Source organism: Nycticebus coucang, chromosome 6 (assembly GCF_027406575.1).
Source record: "Nycticebus coucang isolate mNycCou1 chromosome 6, mNycCou1.pri, whole genome shotgun sequence".
NCBI lineage: Eukaryota > Metazoa > Chordata > Mammalia > Primates > Lorisidae > Nycticebus > Nycticebus coucang.
Genome location: NC_069785.1, coordinates 50115306 through 50132055, shown reverse-complemented (window position 1 = coordinate 50132055; position 16750 = coordinate 50115306). Strand labels below are relative to the sequence as shown.

Sequence of the window (16750 nt, the reverse complement as noted above, 5' to 3'; positions counted from 1 at the left end):
CCTTGATCTTGGACTTCCCAGCCTCCAAAACTGTGACAATAAATTTGTTCTTTAAAAATTACCCAGTCTTTGGTATTCTGTTACAGCAGCCCAAAGCTAAGAACAGGGGTCATCATTAGCTGAAATGCCATGCAAGTTACTAAACCTCTGAGCCTGTTTCTGTCATGTATTAATTGGGTGCTTCTCTACTCTCAGATTCGGTATAAGAAACTGTTTATGAAGTGCTGGATATAACAGAACTTTTATAAGCAGTCACCAACATTAACAGTGTCAACAAGGCACATAATGCTGTTTTGTTCTTGAACTCTATTGTTACCACGTATTGGGCAACATTCAGTTGTATAGAACAGAATCAACTCTGGCTAGTTTACAAGATCTTTTAAAAATTTTATTGACTATAGCAATAATTTATACCATAAAATAGTACATATATGCCTACAATCATCACAATATTTAACTTTGTGACATTTTGTCCTTTGTCTATTCAATTTTTTTAAAATGCTATGTCTCACTGAGGTGATTTCATGACTCACAGATTGAGACCCACAGATAATTATGTTGCAGAGCCACAGGACCAGAACTTAAGAAACCAACTCTAGCCTATGCTTCTAGAAGGTGGGCAGCCCAGAGCCGCCAGCTCAGCACTCCATCTGTATGGCCCACATCCTCAAAACCATAACTGGTGAGTCTCAGTACAACTGATGGACAAGACCTAAGGGACATCCAAAACCCTGGTACAAAGGAGCCCTAAAAACACGGTAAAGAAAGGAAAGCATGCTAGGAGAAACTTACAATAAATGTCAATTGAACTAATCTACTGAACCAGGCCTTATCTGCAATGAAATGCTGAGTACACTACTCCTCAAGGTATGTACTAGGGATGAAAAAACCTAGTGGCCCTTGTATATAGCCTATTATTGCTACTTCAGTATTGAAAACATAACTACGACTGTACAATTTGTCTGATTAGATGAAATTCAGGGGAACAAACTAATAAGTTCCCAAGTTACATATAATTTCACAATTATATTAATAATTTATTAAATTAATAATAAAAAACAATTAAACCCAGGATTCTATTCTTTTCACGTTCATAAATAATCTTAAGATTATTTATTAAAAAAAAATTTTTTTTGACTAGTGAAGACAAAGAACGAAGAACTTTAACCTCTCCTTTTTATTTCTTTTAGTCCAGTATATACAATAATTTGTATCTGTTAAAGAATTAAGTTCATTGGCTAAAAAAAGTATCAGTTATGATTTAAAGCAATTAAAGCAAAGTAAGTTGAAGTGGTATCATTTATTGAATTAAATACAGGGTTTTTTTTGTATCTGCAATTGGTGTGCCTTTGACTAAAAAAAGACACTTTGCATTTAGACACCATTAAGCCGATTAACATACAACTATCAATTGCAGAAAAAAACAAAGTTTCTATCTGATCCCAATAGATCATAAGAAAATGAAATATTTTTATTGAAGATAAAGGTATAGTTTATAGAAATGCAAAACACTTAAGCAAAAACTCTTTATTTTTATGAAAAAGGTACAATTTTTCATTTTCTATTCTTGGCATAAATTTTAATTCTTTCCAGTGGAACCAAAACCTCCTGAACCCCTTTCAGTGTCATCCAAAACCTGAAAGATAGAAAAAGGCAGTAAGCCTTGTAGTTAATTTTACAGCCTTTTGGTTCGTCTCTCTAGCTCCTAATGGCTTTTATTCCTGCTATATCATTTTTTCCAAAAGAGGATTACAAAAGAAGAAAATTAAATTCTAAAAAAGCTCCATAAATTAGATTATTGGGTATTTTTTTAAATCTAAGGAAATATTAGCAGTTCATAGTACAAATATCTTACTATCCAAAGTAACAATTACATAAAAAATCTAAAGAAATTATGAAACTGAAATTTCAATTTTGCAAATCAGTCTAGTCATATATACTAGTTATCAATAGCATATTAGATCCTCAAAACTGGACTATTTTTTCTTGACATAGGTTCTTGCTATGTGGCCCGGGCTGATTTCAAACTCCAGTGGCCTCAACGGATCTTCCTGCCTCAGCCTCCTAAGAGGCTGGGACTTTAGTCATGAGCCACTACAACTGACAAACTATGTTTTTTTTTCTTCACTCAAGTTGTTACAGCACTTATTCTCTACTTAGCTTTTATGTTACTTACTTGAACTTCTTCTATTTCTGGATAAAAAATCCGTTCACAAATGAGCTGTGCAATGCGATCACCTTTCTTGACTTCAAAGAAAGAAAACAAAGAACAGTGTATTACTGATACTTTCTTGAAACATTCTCCATATCCTGTCTTATTCAATTAAGAATCTGAAGAGTCAATGTTTTTCACACATACATAGCTCAGAAAATTTATTACATTTATATCAATATATATTTAACATACCTTCAAACTTTGCTTTGCCAAAATTAAATAGTACAACACCAACATTTCCTCTATAATCTTCATCTATGACACCAGCTAGAGGAAAAGAAAAATATTATCTCGACATGCCATCAGAACACAAAAGGTGAAAGTTTTTCTCAAAATCATTCTCACGTAGCTCTAAGATTTTTATTCCTACAATGGAATAAGTCAATCTTGCTTTGGTACTATGTAAAGCCTCAAAACCAAGAAATATTACTAAAATGCAAATAAAAACTTACAAAATCAGTCTTAAATTTTCCAACCTGTCCAACAGGGACCATTTCCTACTTTAAGCTGGGAGTGGCAATGACTGTATCTACAAACTACCATCTGCTCACTGCAGACCTGCCCAAAAGACTATAGGAAAAGTATGACTTTGGCTTTAAAGGCTTTTCCTGGTAGAAGCTTCCTAATATCCGGATTGAAATATGACTGAGTCATAAATAAAAATGTCAAAATGCCTAAAGATCTGCAGGGAATCCATCAATGCTGACAGTGTTAAGCAGCAGTCTGCACATACCAGAACATTCCATTTTTATAACAAAAATGAAGCTAAACTTTTCAGTCAGTTCATATTCTTCCTCTCCATTTAAGATGATCCACCATCCTTTCCTGAGTATGAATTCTCAGAAGACATTAGCACATAAACATAATAATACATTTTTCTATATGTATTCACATATATTTTGAGATTACGGACACAGGGGCAGATCTTTATGGGAGACACTTGAGCCTGGTCCCTTTCCCAGTCCAGAAAGCTACATTTGCCAGACTTGCTAGCATTCATTTTAGGGCTGAGAATTGAAAATATTTCCATAAACTAAAGCACAAATATAGGTCCACCAGGTCTTCTAATTTTATTTTTATATTGATATATGATTCACACATAATTCATCCATTTAAAGTGTACAATCCAATGGTTATAGAGTATTTAGAATTGTATAGCAATCACCAATTTTAGCACATTTTTGTTACCCCCCAAAAAGAAAACTCCTACCTATTAGCAGTCACAACCCCCTCCAACCTCCCAGTTTCCTTTATATATGTTAATTCATCCCCTTCTGTTTGTGAAAGGCTGGATAGGATCCATGTGAACCTAACTGAATGCAGCTCCATGTTACATCTTACTTCTTATTAACATTCTAGCCTCTAAATAAAACCCTAATGAAGGGGAAAAATAAAGGAAATGAAAATAACCTGGAATTTGGGCTCAATGGGTACTGATCCCATCTACCCATACTCCAGGGTATTTAATAGTTGAAGGTTAACAGAAACAAACAACCCCTCCCCTCTTTTAGGAACAGAATAATCCCTAAGTATACCCTTTAAATTTTTAATATAGGAAAAAAAGGGAAACTCTTAGTTCCACCATGGGGAAAAATACTCAGGATAACCAACATTTTAGATTTTTCCAGTAGATTACAGTAGAATTTTAAACAAACTCTGTGCTTTATGAATAAATTACTAGGGAGGAGTGAATTTGAATTTAAGCACCTCTTAAAAGGTTCCACATTCAACATTTTGAGGATTTTGAATTAAAGCTTTAAATTCAAGAGTGAAAGAGTGGGCTGAAAAACAACAAAGCCAGGTCATCTCACATCTGGATTCAATAAAACAATTCTTCTCTCATTGTACAACAACTTTGATCAATTCAAAGAATACTAAAAACCCTGGTTTCTTTTCTCACTGCCAATTGACCATTAGTTTTAGGGGTGCCATCCTGCAGCCCAGGGGCTGCAGATTATTTGAGGCCTGTTTTGCTTATCGGTGGTGTGAGATACTGTAAAAACTATACAAAGACTTTTGGCTCATCAGCTTTTGTTAGAGTTTTTGTATTTAATGTGTAGCCCACGATTAATATTTACAAAAAGAATTGGTATAAAAATGAGACCAACTTTTTCTACATTACCTACATATGTGGAGAAAATTTTGGCCACAGGCATGATTTAAATTAACCCTTAGCATAGCATGTTGTTCCATGCTAGAACAAAAGACCACATGAGGCTATGGAATTTCCATGCTGGGAGATTTTGAGGTAAAGGCTATCTCGAAAGTGTCAGAGAAAGATAATGTGGACTGACTTCTGAACTCTTGTTTCTACTTTTTAGAAAAGTAGATACATGTAAGTGAAAGTTAACAATGTCCAAAATCAACAATTTCCATTTAAAATATCATATGTATCCTTTAAGATTAATATATATAAATCCTAGCCATTCTTTTTTGAAACAAGATACAGAAATACAGTACCATTATTTATTTTCTGAGACAGTCTTTCTGTTACCCTGGATAGAGTGACGTGGCATCATCACAGCTCACAGCAACCTCAGTCTCTTGTCTCAGCCTCCCAAGTAGCTGGGAAGCATCTGACTGGATAATTTCTGGGCAGCCTTATATTTTCGATTTTAAAGGCTACTGCTAGATAATTTTACAAAACAGGTAAAGCCATTCAATACTCCAAAAAGCCCATTTCTAAAATCCTTGCCAGTACCAGATGGCAGTAATTCTTTAAATTCTGGCCAGTAGGATGAGTAAAAGATGATAGATTGTTGCTTTACTTTGCATTTCCCTGACAACTAGTGAGACTGGACATTTTCCTTCCCATGTCTTCCCACGTCCAGATATTTGCTTTTTGACTTCATTGTATCTTGTACCACACAAAACCAGTCCCTTTTTGTAAAGATCTTTGCTACATTTCCATAAAGTAGTCCTTTTAGGAGTACACAAATGGTCTTATGTCTTGAATTCTGCAGAGCCAGGTAATCAACATTTTATGTGTGGGACACAAAAATGTGAAAAGCCTTTGACTGACTAAATGAAATCATTTGAAATCAATGAAAATGTAAGGCAGAAAAAAAATGCCCTTAGTACTTTTTATAATGTAAATGAATGCCAATGGCATAACAAATTCAATAGTATTATACTGAATTGGCATTGGCCCTTCAAGAAAAACCAAGATATAGTCCTTCTTTGCATAAAGGATATAAGCCTCAAGGATATTTCTCTTAATGAAAAAGCAGAAAGTATCTTGAAGTTATCACTAGAAAAACCATGCATTGGAACTGGCAGACTGATGAACTTCAGGAGAAAATTTTACTGTGTCAAGAGTTTGGCATGTCATTTGTTGGAAACCCTTTTTAGTGAAAACTATCCACACCTACCAGATGTGAATTCTGAACAGAATCCTGCATACTCAACTTCTCCCTTTGACCCTATTTACGGACTGGGATTTCTAACAACAGCTCTCTTTAGAAATAAAACTGTTGCCAACTACGATAAACTTGTGGCTAAGAGACATTTTTAAGATACTCTGCATCCAAGGCTTTTCACATTTTTGTGTCCCAAGCATAAATGTAATTTTATGAATAACACCATACCAACCACCAAGGCAAACTAACTTTCCATTTCTTTTTTCCATGAATTTTTTTCCAGAGGGTTGCTTTAAACAGAGTAAAAATTAGCAACTAAGTTTTAAAGAAAGTTTCTGCGTTAAAAAAAAATCTGTTAACCGGCAGTGCCTATGGTTCAGTGAGTAGGGCGCCGGCCCTATATACTGAGGGTGGCGGGTTCAAACCCAGCCCTGGCCAAGCTGCAACAAAAAATAGCCAAGCATTGTGGCAGGCGCCTGTAGTCCCAGCTACTCAGGAGGCTGAGGCAAGAGAATCACCTAAGCCCAAGAGCTGGAGGTTGCTGTGAGCTGTGATGCCACAGCACCTACCGAGGGCGACAAAGTGAGACATTCTGTCTCTAAAAAAAGAAATAAAAATCTGTAAAGTCCCTAGGAGACAGAAATTATAATGTATGGAATCTAGTATGTGCCAAGCACTGTATTAGATGCTTCTTTGTAGATATACACTGTCATTTAATCCTCCCATCTCTCAGAGGCAGGCACACTAATTTCCATTGTACAGATGAAGAAACTAAGCCTCAGGTTAAGTAACAGCTAGCTAGTTAGTGAAAGAGCTGGGATCTAAATCCATTCGTACACCAAAGTTATTCTTTTCACAACCTTTTGAAATTTCCTTAAAAATACATACAATCTCTTATATCCTTAAGTTACAGTCCCAAATGACCACACTTGACCTTATAAAAGCATTTTTGAACATCAAGCATAATTTACTGAGCCAGGGAATCCCCAGCCCAGAGAAGGCTGTGATGTCAATCCTTGCTACATAAAACTCAGTTCCCCTTTAGTCCCTAAATACTATGAACTTTCAGGCTCCTGTCTTGCCCCACAGCACCACCTAGTGACACCAAGGGGAGAACCAGACCCCTCCCAAAAATGTTAGCCTAGGGTAATCACCATGCTTAACCCCTGCAAGGGCAGACAACTAAGCTCATTTAGGACAGCATTGTGGGGGAGGTGAAGGAAAAGGTTGGGTAAGTTCCTATCCTATGGGTACATTGCACAGTTCCCCGGTGAAGGCAATGCTACGACCTGGACTTTAACCTTACAAAAGCAAACCACGTAATCCAATCACAGGTACCCCCATATTAATCTGAGAAAAATAAAAAAAGGCATCAAGAAAATTTAGGACAGTGTTTTGATGAGAGATTGATGAGAGAGATGGGGGCATGGTAATTTCCAGATTCAATTGCAGTGGAAAGAATAAGGGGTCTGGAATCTCATTGATAGAGACATCAGTTTCTAATAAGTGCCAACTTGAGCTCACCTGAGTCACTTTCGTGTTCTGTTAAAAAGCCTTGATAAAGTAACTGTAAAAATGGTTGGAGGAGAATCCAGCATACCCAGTTATTTATACACACATTTATATATGAACCAAAATGTCTTATCAAGTGGAACACTTAGTTTTGATGGGGATAAAGAAAGGTCAGAACACAGTGGGGTCTATAGCCCAGACTGAGATCTGAAAGAACATGTTGGGAAAGTGAGGCTTTCCTTGTAAGAGGAGTGGTTAGAAGAAATCCTACAGCAATTGCTTCTAGATGACTAGGCAATGAAAAAGAAAAAAAAAGGAGGTGCTCGCTTCGGCAGCACATATACTAAAATTGGAATGATACAGAGAAGATTAGCATGGCCCCTGCGCAAGGATGACATGCAAATTCGTGAAGCGTTCCATATTTTTAAAAAAAAAAAAAGGAGACAGAACTCTTTCTGCAGCTGCAAAGCCTGGGAGGCAGCCTGGGAGGTCCTGGCCTGGGCGAAGATCTCATCCTCCTACATCTCCTATGTGCTTCTCTGCTACCCGCGCCCAAGTCCCCTCAATAAAGTGATTTGAGCCCCTCCAATTCCCCCTCCCAAAAAAAGGAAGAACCCCTACAGCAAGGACAGTTAACAGAAGACACTAGGGCTTCTTTATGAAAGGGCCATGTGAGGAAGCTGTTAACTTTAGGAGACAGGAGCAAGGCTTTGCTATAAGGGAAATAGATGTCAGTGAAGACTTTAAAATGGAAAAAAAAATTTTAACAAACTTCTTCTTGTTTTAGAGACAGGGTCTTGCTTTGTTGCCCAGGCTGAAGTAGTCAACAGATGATAACTCACTATGACCCGGAATTCCTGGGCTCAAGTAATCTAGTGATCCTCCTGGTTTAGCCTCCCACATAGCTGGAAAGACAGTCACACAGCACCACACCTAGCCAATTTTTTTTTTTTTTTGTAAAGATGGGGTCTCGAATTCCTGGCCTCAACTTCTCCCTCCTCAGTTTCCAAAAGTGTGAGGATTTCAGACGTTTAAGCTACCACACCTGGCCCCCTGAATACTATCTTATAAACAAAAACAAAGTAAATATCTTTATAAACATTTAGATAATGAAGAAGTAAATATATTACCTCCTACATCTATAAAGTGTTTTGCAGCCAAGCCAGAACGTGGAGCTAAAAATCAAAAAAGAGATAGTGGTTATTTTAAGGGGACAGACAATAGTGTATATAACTAATACATTTTAAGTCTGTTACTCTCTTCTCCTACATCTACTGTCTTCATTTCGACATTAGCAGATGGTTCTGAATTAAAAGGTATCTTTATCATACTGAATTAGCAAAATTGTTAAGAGTCGTTTAGAGGAATTCAACAAGGTTCTAATTCAAAGTCAACTTCAACCACTCCCACATGATTCAGTCAATTAAAGATCTGTAGTGTTGCAGACCCAGGAAGACTGCTGGAATGAATTGAAAGGTAAACAAGGGACAGCTCCTTCATGAAATGTGGCCAGAGGGGAAGAAAAAGAGTGGACTTTAGAGAAGACTGGACTTTGGTTTTGAGATGTACAATGTAGATGCGAAGTAGGGAAGAGAATGTGAGAGGAACAAACCTAACCAAAAAGTAGCAGAGCATAGCCTAGAACGAGACCCCTTTTAGCATGCTTCAGATGCTAAAAGATGTGCCTGTATGAAACACATGAACAAGAGTAAGATAAATGGCCAGTCAAGTGTCAAAAACATAGCCTCAAAAATTTAATTCCAGTGTATTTTTCTCCTAAAAATGAAAAAAAAAAACCCAACCTTCTACTTGCTGACTTAATAAGCATCAGATCCATCATTGATGATCCTATTTCTAGTATGTCATTTCAAAATAATTTAAATCAGGCACTTTGTCAAAAGATGCTGCCTCATCTCGGCTTGGCTTATTTCAGTCTATCTCCTGCCTCTCCCCTGCAGGCTTCCCGCCCCACAAATTCTAAAACTATAGTCAGTAGTGATGTCAAAGAGATGAGGAGAGAGCCGGTTTTGTTTTTCTCTCAGGCAGTTGTCTCACTCATGAGTATCAAGATAGTGCTAGTCTTGCTCCCTTCCCTGGAGGAAGGGGTAACAGTTCCATTTGCCTCATTATGTTTACTTTGAAATTAATCAAAAAGTATTACGCTTTGAAAAGAAGTTTTGAACTCTGTCTCTGGCAACAAGTGACTCCCTCCGAGAAATCAAACCTGTTGACTTGCACTCCATTTTGTCCTAACTGCTCTCAATGAGCCATTTATTTCTAGAACACTGAAGAGTACCCTGTAACTCCATGGGAGGATAACCTAGGCAAAAAGCTAAAAAGCTGATATACTCTGGGGGCCCTACAGGGATCAGAAGTTTTACTCTCATACTATATAATGCCTGTGTGCCGTGATCTAAGCCCCTCTCTTTTCTTATTCAACAAGTATCAGCCACTCATCAACCTCTTCACAAAGAAATCTGACCTCATTATGCAATCTAATCCTTGAATGGCATTAGTCTTGGAAAAAGCTTTAGTTAAAAATCACCTACGTTTTCAGTTTTTCTTACAGTGAGGCATTCTGAGAACAATCTCCTGGGCCAGTGTGAGCCTAAAAGCTAGAGTAAAAAAGCAGAAGTGGCAAAAAGCAAATATATAAATGAGGCTTTCAAATGGCTGTATTTGTCATTACAGAAAGTGCTTCTTGACATAGCCCAAGCAATATCCCTCCACTTATTACCCTAAGTGAAACTAAGATGAAAGAACACGCCACAAAAGGGAGTTACCTGTTTCTTGAATCACTTACCTACTCTTCCATAACACCCAGAAGGAAGAGCTATCTGAATGTCAGTCTTCACAATAGCTTTCTCCATAGGTGGTATTGTGTAATCATAGGCACTAAAAAGATATTTTTAAAAAAGACTTATGAAATCACTTTTATTATTTTCTTTCTTTCTAATCAAGCATACAGAGCTGTTTAAAGCATATTTCATAAAATAAGTCATACAGCCTTAGTTTCTATAATCAATCTTGCTATGATAAATTTCCAATTCATTTTTTAAAAAGTTTTTGAAGAAGATAGAAGTAAAGTCTTTTAGCGTATTAGTAAAATGATGACAGCTTTAGATAAAATAATTCTGTGTGAATGCTTCTGGTAGAGGGAAGAGATACCGCCATTGTGAGGGTCTTTGCCCCTGCACAAAGCTTTACTGGGAAGCCTAGGTACATATTGGCATGAGGCAGAAAGGCAGACTTTTAAAAGGTGTATGCTTCATTTATATAGTATAAAGAAACAGGAAAACGAAGAAAGAACCTAGATAAAAGAGGGCAAATAATAACTAGGAATAGCTAACATTAACTCCTCAGTATGTGCCAGGCACAGTACTGGTTTCCGTACATTTTCTGAGCTTACTCTTTCAACAGTTCACTAAGCGCTTAGAGAAAACCTACATAAGGACAGAAACCTCACATACTGCATGTACAAAAAGAGCTTCTTTGTCTCTATAATCTTTTCAGGGAATGTCTATAGCTGTGGCAGCAGATGGTGCAAACATCAGCTAACATGCCCTCGAGCTCCATAGCTCGGGGATCGCGCCTTCTTTGCAGGAGTAGCGGTAGAGCGGGCGGAGGGCGCCCTGCTCAGCCTCCTCGCCGGGCCCGCTACCCGAGGCGCGCGGGCGCCCGAGGGTGCCCACTCACCTGTACAGGTCGTAGCCTGCAGCTCGGGCGGACCCCCGGGACGGGGCCGTGGCGTGCTCCGAGAGCCGGGCAAAGCGGAGCTGGATGTTGCCCTTCACCTCGGTTCGGGCCCGCTTGCTGGGGGACACGATGAGTGCCTCTTCCGAGCAGGGCATGGCAGAGCGAGGTGAACCGACAGAAAGGGGAAAGAGACAGCACAAGATAAGAGGTAAGGCAGCGACCAGGCCAAGCAGATTCAAATCTCCCGCCAGCTCCTCCCCGGTCTCCCGCTACCCTCCTGGACGAGTCCACAGTTTTGCCTGAGAGGGGAGGTGAGATTCAAATTTTGGGTTAAAAGACCTTCTCGGGAAACAGGTTTGGGATTGGAACTACTGGGCCTTACTAAATATTGTAAATTCAACGCATGGGTCCTAGTGGGGATGCAGTTTCGGCGGTCTCGCTCACACACAACAGAAAGCTGCCCTCGCTCCCCCCAGGGGGGGACCCGCTTAGACTCGCTCGCGCGCGCGGAGGTCCTGCGCGCCCTTCCCGCCCCCACCGCCGGAAGCCGCCGAGCTTTCTTTGAGGCGGCGCGCGTCCACTGTCCCCTTGCTCCCGGGGGCCGGGGCGGGGACGGCGGGACCGGCTCGTAACATCCCCACGCTTTAGATAGCGTGCCTTCCAGCCCAAGCCCCGACTTCACTGGCTCCGCTGCAGCCTCGGGTCTGGCGGCGAGCGCTGGACAGCGTCCGGAGCAGCGCGGCTGGGCCGAGTGGGGTGCCCGGCTCGGAGAGGCCCGCGGCCCCGGCTCCCTCCCGGGCGCTGGCTGCGTCCTTAAACGCTGAGCGGAGAAGAGAAGGACGGAAATGGTGGCAGAGTGCGGGGCGAGGGTTTAGGGGTATCATTTCCCCCAAGATGTGAGCGGGCTGGCTCGTCAGCGGCTCCGGACGCGCGCGACCCGAGCCCGCACCCTGAAGACGGGACCGCGGCGCATGACCTCGGAAGCAGTAACTGCCATCATCTGGAGGCCCAGGGAGGCGGCGCGTCGGCCAGCCCAGGCTGGCGCAGGCCCACCCCCGAGGGAACACCCACGTCCCGAGTCCCGCAGCCGCCTTCGGGTGTCTGCCTGCAGCCCTCGCCTGGGGCTGCCATTTTCCGAGAGTGCCCGCCAGGCCCCGCACCTGGGCTGACCTACCTGGGCCGGCGCCGCCTGCGGCCATGACTCCTCGGGTTCTGATCTCAGGTTTTCCCGAAGCAAAGGAACCTTATCACGGGGCTGGTGACAGCCGCCGCTGTGCCCAGTGTCGCTCCCTAGGTTGTGGGCAAGACAGCGCGCTCCATTTCCTTGCAGCACCGCGAGTGCAAGACGATATATTATGTGCTCTTAAAGGGGGTTGGGGGAGGGGGGCTTCGGGGTAACTCCAAGGACAAAGCAGTTAAAATCCTAGCGCTGAGGATTTTTCGGGACGACCACAGTCGAAACACGGGGGGAACCCCATGGCTAGGATTCGCAGGAAGAGCCTGGGCCAAGGTGGTGTAACTTTAAAAGCGGAGATGAATAAACGAGATGATTGTAAATTGATTTTTTCTGGGATGCAAGTATCTTCAGTTATTTCCGGATCTGACAAAAAATTCTGGAAACCATATTGAATGCACTTTAATTTTCAAAATCAATAGAAGCTGTAGGGTAGTTTTAAAGAGAGGACAGGTAAAAATGTTAAGGAATTATTAGTAAAATTTTCAGACTTTGTTGCTTTGCCTTTCCTCAGGGACTGGCTCCTCTCGAGTTTTGGAATTCCTCTGGATAAGGTTATGGGCTATTGACTTTGTTGCCTTGATTTTTAAATATTACCTATACGCCTAGGACGCCGAAATTCATACCTGTAGCAATACAGTGAGGGTTCTGCTACTGTTCCAACCTCATCTTGATTCGTCATCATCCCACTTTGGAGGTTTCTGGCCACATGGCTCTCTAATAGTTAGTAGACCCATCAGACTGCCCTTCCTCAGTCTTTGCTTCATGTCTTTCAAATCTATTCATCTTAGAGAGGCCTTCCCCCAACAAACTGAAGAATCTGCCTTGTCTGCCCTCACCACTATTTTCTATCACAGTAATTATTTTTTTCTACTCACTACTTATTTCTATAATCTTTGTTATTTGTTTTTTTTTTTAAATTAAACAATGCTTTATTTCAAATTATTTATTTATTTTTTATTGTTGGGGATTCATTGAGGGTACAATAAGCCAGGTTACACTGATTGCAATTGTTAGGTAAAGTCCCTCTTGCAATCATGTCTTGCCCCCATAAATTGTGACACACACCAAGGCCCCACCCCCTGTTATTTGTTTTCTTGTTCTTTGTCTGCTGTAGATAACAAGCTCCACGAAGGCAGGGACCTTAAGTCTTTATTTACCTTTGTATTCCTGGTGTCTGGTTTAGTGCTTGGCTCGGAATGGTTCATCATAAATATTTATTATATGAATGAATGCTAGCTATCTCACTGTTCCTTGTCTGTTATCATTTCTTGAAGTTTCTTTGTTTGTTTGCCCGCTCCTTTAATTTTTAAGCAAAGGTTTTCTCCATATAATGCTTTTTCAAAGTTAACAAACAACCCATCTCCAAGTCTCACTCCTTAGGGGCAACACTTCCAACTTTTTTTGGCTCTTTTATACTGAAAGACACCCCCCTGTTTCTAGATAATGTTGTATTTTTTTTTTAATGGTATAGAAATTATCTCAGGGTAGTTGGGGATTTAAGTCTCCTTCCCCTCTCCCATTCCATCAATAGTTAGTTCTAACAATGTTTGGATAAGTCAGCAGTTCCTCTACTTTATCATGACTAAGTAAATACTATTTACTGCTGATAGGATTTTTTCTTTCTTCTCCCTATCAAGTTAGCAATTGCCTTGTTTTTCCATTTGTTTTTGTTGGTGGTATATTTAGTTTACCTATTCCTTATTTTTTTCCCCAAATGCTACAGTGGATCCAGTATCTCAAGCGTATGTCAAATTGAATGAAATGGAAACCAAATCCACATCAGTTCCATTTTTCCCCTAGAGCCTCCCTCCTTCCCTCCCCATTTCTCTTGCTCCAGCCTATGCTAGTGATTCTCTAGTTCTAGAATTTCCTTCTCCCCCTCTTGTATTTGAGTCCTGGTTTTGGGCTCTAGAATCTTCATCTTAGTGTTCTCCCTCATTTTGCTGAAGTATTTTTTCTAGTAATTAAAGTTCATATAAGAAATAAATTTTTAGAGTCCCTGCTTCCTAAAATCAGACCCAGATAAAAATATCACTTCGTTCCTGAACTTCCCTTCAATCAGTAGTGACCTCTCCCCAACCTTATCTCTTACAACACTATATCATTCATTGGTCACTTAGCTTTATATACCCATGTGTAACCTCATGTATATGTATTTTATCTTTCATATTAATAAATCAAGAGTCAAACTTTTATGAATTCTTCAAAGCACCTACTTCAGTATTTTACACAGAAGTTATTTCTTTGGTTCATTATAAGATATTCTATTTTTTTCTGTTAATCTGGTTGAAGTATATATTATTGTCACTTTCATCCAAGGTTATTTTAGACTGAAAAGTTAAACAGCCATAGTCCAACTGGAAAAGAGTAAGTGGTTAAGATTCTGAGCCAATAAGCATTTAATAGGACATTCTTTATGACAATGGGAATATAACTTGATGTGAACGTACACCTTAAATTCAAGATACTGCAGTTAAGAACTAGACATGTTCCAACCACATGCTGTTGTCTTTTATCAGAATGTAGTTAACGTATCAGTCATGCTGATTAATTCAATTACATAAGTCTAGCACCCTTTTGAAAATTCAAGTCGATACTTTATAAGCAAAGTTGTCTTTCCTATCTTTGCCATTATAGCAATTTCTCTCTCAATAAAAACACACTTAGCAATTACTTTATACCAGATGTATTCTGAGTGCTTTAAAGATATTAGCTCATTTAATCACAACAACTGAGGAAACATTATCCCCATTTTACACATAAGAAAACTGAAGCATAGTATATAGCTCATAACTAGAAAGAGATTACGCCATATGTCAGATAGTCTGGTTTCAAAGCCCTTGCACTTAGCCACTATGCTCTGTAGGTTGACATCTGTCCTATTGAGTCTATGGTAGCTCTTAATAGTGAATTTTGGGGTCTCGGATCAAAATTTGGAAGTGGTCCTTGGTTTCAAACCAGACGTTTTTACACCACAGACATAGAGCAAAGCACCAGAGTCAGGCTGTCCCTGGGTGAGAAGTGTACCAACCTTTTGTAAAAGGGCAATTGGAGTAGGGGAGGTGGGAAGAACTAGTACACAGGCAGATCAATTTCAGTAAACAGTACATATGTATGTCGACTAAGTCCATTGTTTTAAAACTTTTGTCCAAAATACCATCAGGAAACCTGGAACGTCTGTATGTTCCAAGTGTATATGGCTAAATCTGAAAATACTGAACTAGTGTATAACTTGTAAAACCCAAAGTATGTTACTGCCGGGTTCTTGGGAAGAATACCAGGATAAGATAAATATTTTTAGACTTTTGATTTTATAAGACTAGCGCAGGGATCTTAAGCACATAAGTAGCTCAGTTGAGTGACAGTTGAATAGCAGTTAAATAAACAAGTAAGGAACTAGCAGGAAATCAACAAAACGCGTTTATTTTTACAAAATTACTTTGGAATAACTAACAAATTACTGCCTCAATGTACTACAAAGGTACAAGGGGATCAGAACACTTAACCCTCCTAACACTCTGGGAGGCGAGGCAGGTGGATTGCTTGAGCTCAGGAGTTCAAGACCAGCCTGAGCAGGAGTGAGACCCTGTCTCTACTAAAAATAGGAAAATTAGCCAGGCATTGTGGATGCATGTACTCCCAGCTGCTTGGGAGGCAGAGGCAGGAAAATTTGAGCTTAGTAGTTTCAGGTTGCTGGGAGCTATTACTCCACAGCCTTCTACCCAGGGCAACAGAGTGAGAATTTATAAATAAATAAATAAATAAATAAATAAATAAAATCACTTAACACACAAACTCAGAACTGCAGCTCTCTCCAATTCAGTGGATACCCAATGTCTCTTAACTAACATAATCATCATGGAAAGCTGACTCTGAATTATCCCAGTGTGTATATAAATACCAGTATAGTCCAGGGAAAGACTCTAATTTTCTTTTTGCATCATTGACTTTTCAGGAAGTAAAGAAAGTAAAGGCAGATGGCTTAAGAGCCAGAGTCTGCAGGAGAATCATTTAGAGAGCTTGGTTAAACACGTGTGCCCCAAACTTGCTACACAGATTGACTACCCCTAATCTCTAGGGTGATCTGTTGCCCATTGTTGGTTAAGGACCACTGCTTTAGGGGATTTATTTCTAGAAAATCTGCTGGGGTCAAGACATCCTGGAAAGAATTCCCTCACATTTAACCAATATTATCAGCTTTACCAAAATTACTATGCTATGAACCAGTTGATAGAGGCTCCATGACCTTAAACATAGAAGCAGAGCCAGAAGCTTTGTTCTTGGCAATACATTCATGGTACAATTTTACTAAGAATAATTGCAGGGGCCAGGCAAGGTGGTTCACGCCTGTAATCCTAGCACTCTGGAAGGCCGAGGCAGGTAGAAGGTTTGAGCTCATGAGTTTGAAACCAGTTTGAGCAAGAGCAAGATCCCTGTCTCTAAAAATAGCCAAGGGTCCTGGTGGGTGCCTATTGTCCCAGCCACTCGGGAGGCTGAGGCAAGAGGACTGCTTGAGCCCAAGAATTTGAGGTTGCAGTGAGCTGTGACTCCAGCACACTCTACTGATGGTGACAAGGGCTCATGCCTATAATTCTAGTATTCTGGGAGGCCAAGGTAGGAGGATCCCTTGAGCTCAGGAATTTAAGAGCAGCCTGAGCTACAGCGAGACCCCTGAGACTCCCGTCTCTACTAAAAAATAGAAAAATTAGCCTAGCAGGGTGATGTGCACCT

At 40.1% G+C, this 16750-nt stretch overlaps 1 protein-coding gene and 1 non-coding gene across 3 annotated transcripts; one reads left to right on the top strand and one right to left on the bottom strand.

Annotated features, from left to right (window-relative positions):
- Positions 1-1303: 1303 nt before the first annotated feature.
- DUT (deoxyuridine triphosphatase) lies at positions 1304-12162 on the bottom strand. 2 transcript variants are annotated; one of them, XM_053595042.1, is made up of 7 exons: positions 11957-12162; positions 10783-10921; positions 9890-9981; positions 8217-8261; positions 2408-2482; positions 2177-2247; positions 1304-1636 (listed from the first exon to the last, which is right to left on the bottom strand). In XM_053595042.1, exons 1-7 carry the CDS (start codon positions 11979-11981, stop codon positions 1580-1582), a joined length of 504 nt encoding a protein of 167 aa, XP_053451017.1. In that variant the 5' UTR covers positions 11982-12162; the 3' UTR covers positions 1304-1579. The 2 variants fall into 2 exon arrangements, with proteins under 2 accessions (XP_053451017.1, XP_053451016.1); XM_053595041.1 differs by lacking the exon at positions 11957-12162 and adding an exon at positions 11465-11890.
- Positions 7406-7512, top strand: LOC128589315 (U6 spliceosomal RNA). Its single transcript, XR_008380909.1, has one exon. It is a non-coding gene; the product is annotated as a U6 spliceosomal RNA (small nuclear RNA).
- Positions 12163-16750: the final 4588 nt, after the last annotated feature.

Bases quoted from the DNA above. Each gene is read 5' to 3' on its own strand.
- DUT (XM_053595041.1), bottom strand. From the start codon at position 11,666: ATGATACCCCTAAACCCTCGCCCCGCACTCTGCCACCATTTCCGTCCT. The intron at 2,483-8,216 runs GTAATATATTTA...CTTTTCCTCTAG, and splicing joins ACACTTTATAGATGTAGGAG to CTGGTGTCATAGATGAAGAT. The intron at 2,248-2,407 runs GTATGTTAAATA...CTTTCTTTGAAG, and splicing joins TGGCAAAGCAAAGTTTGAAG to TCAAGAAAGGTGATCGCATT.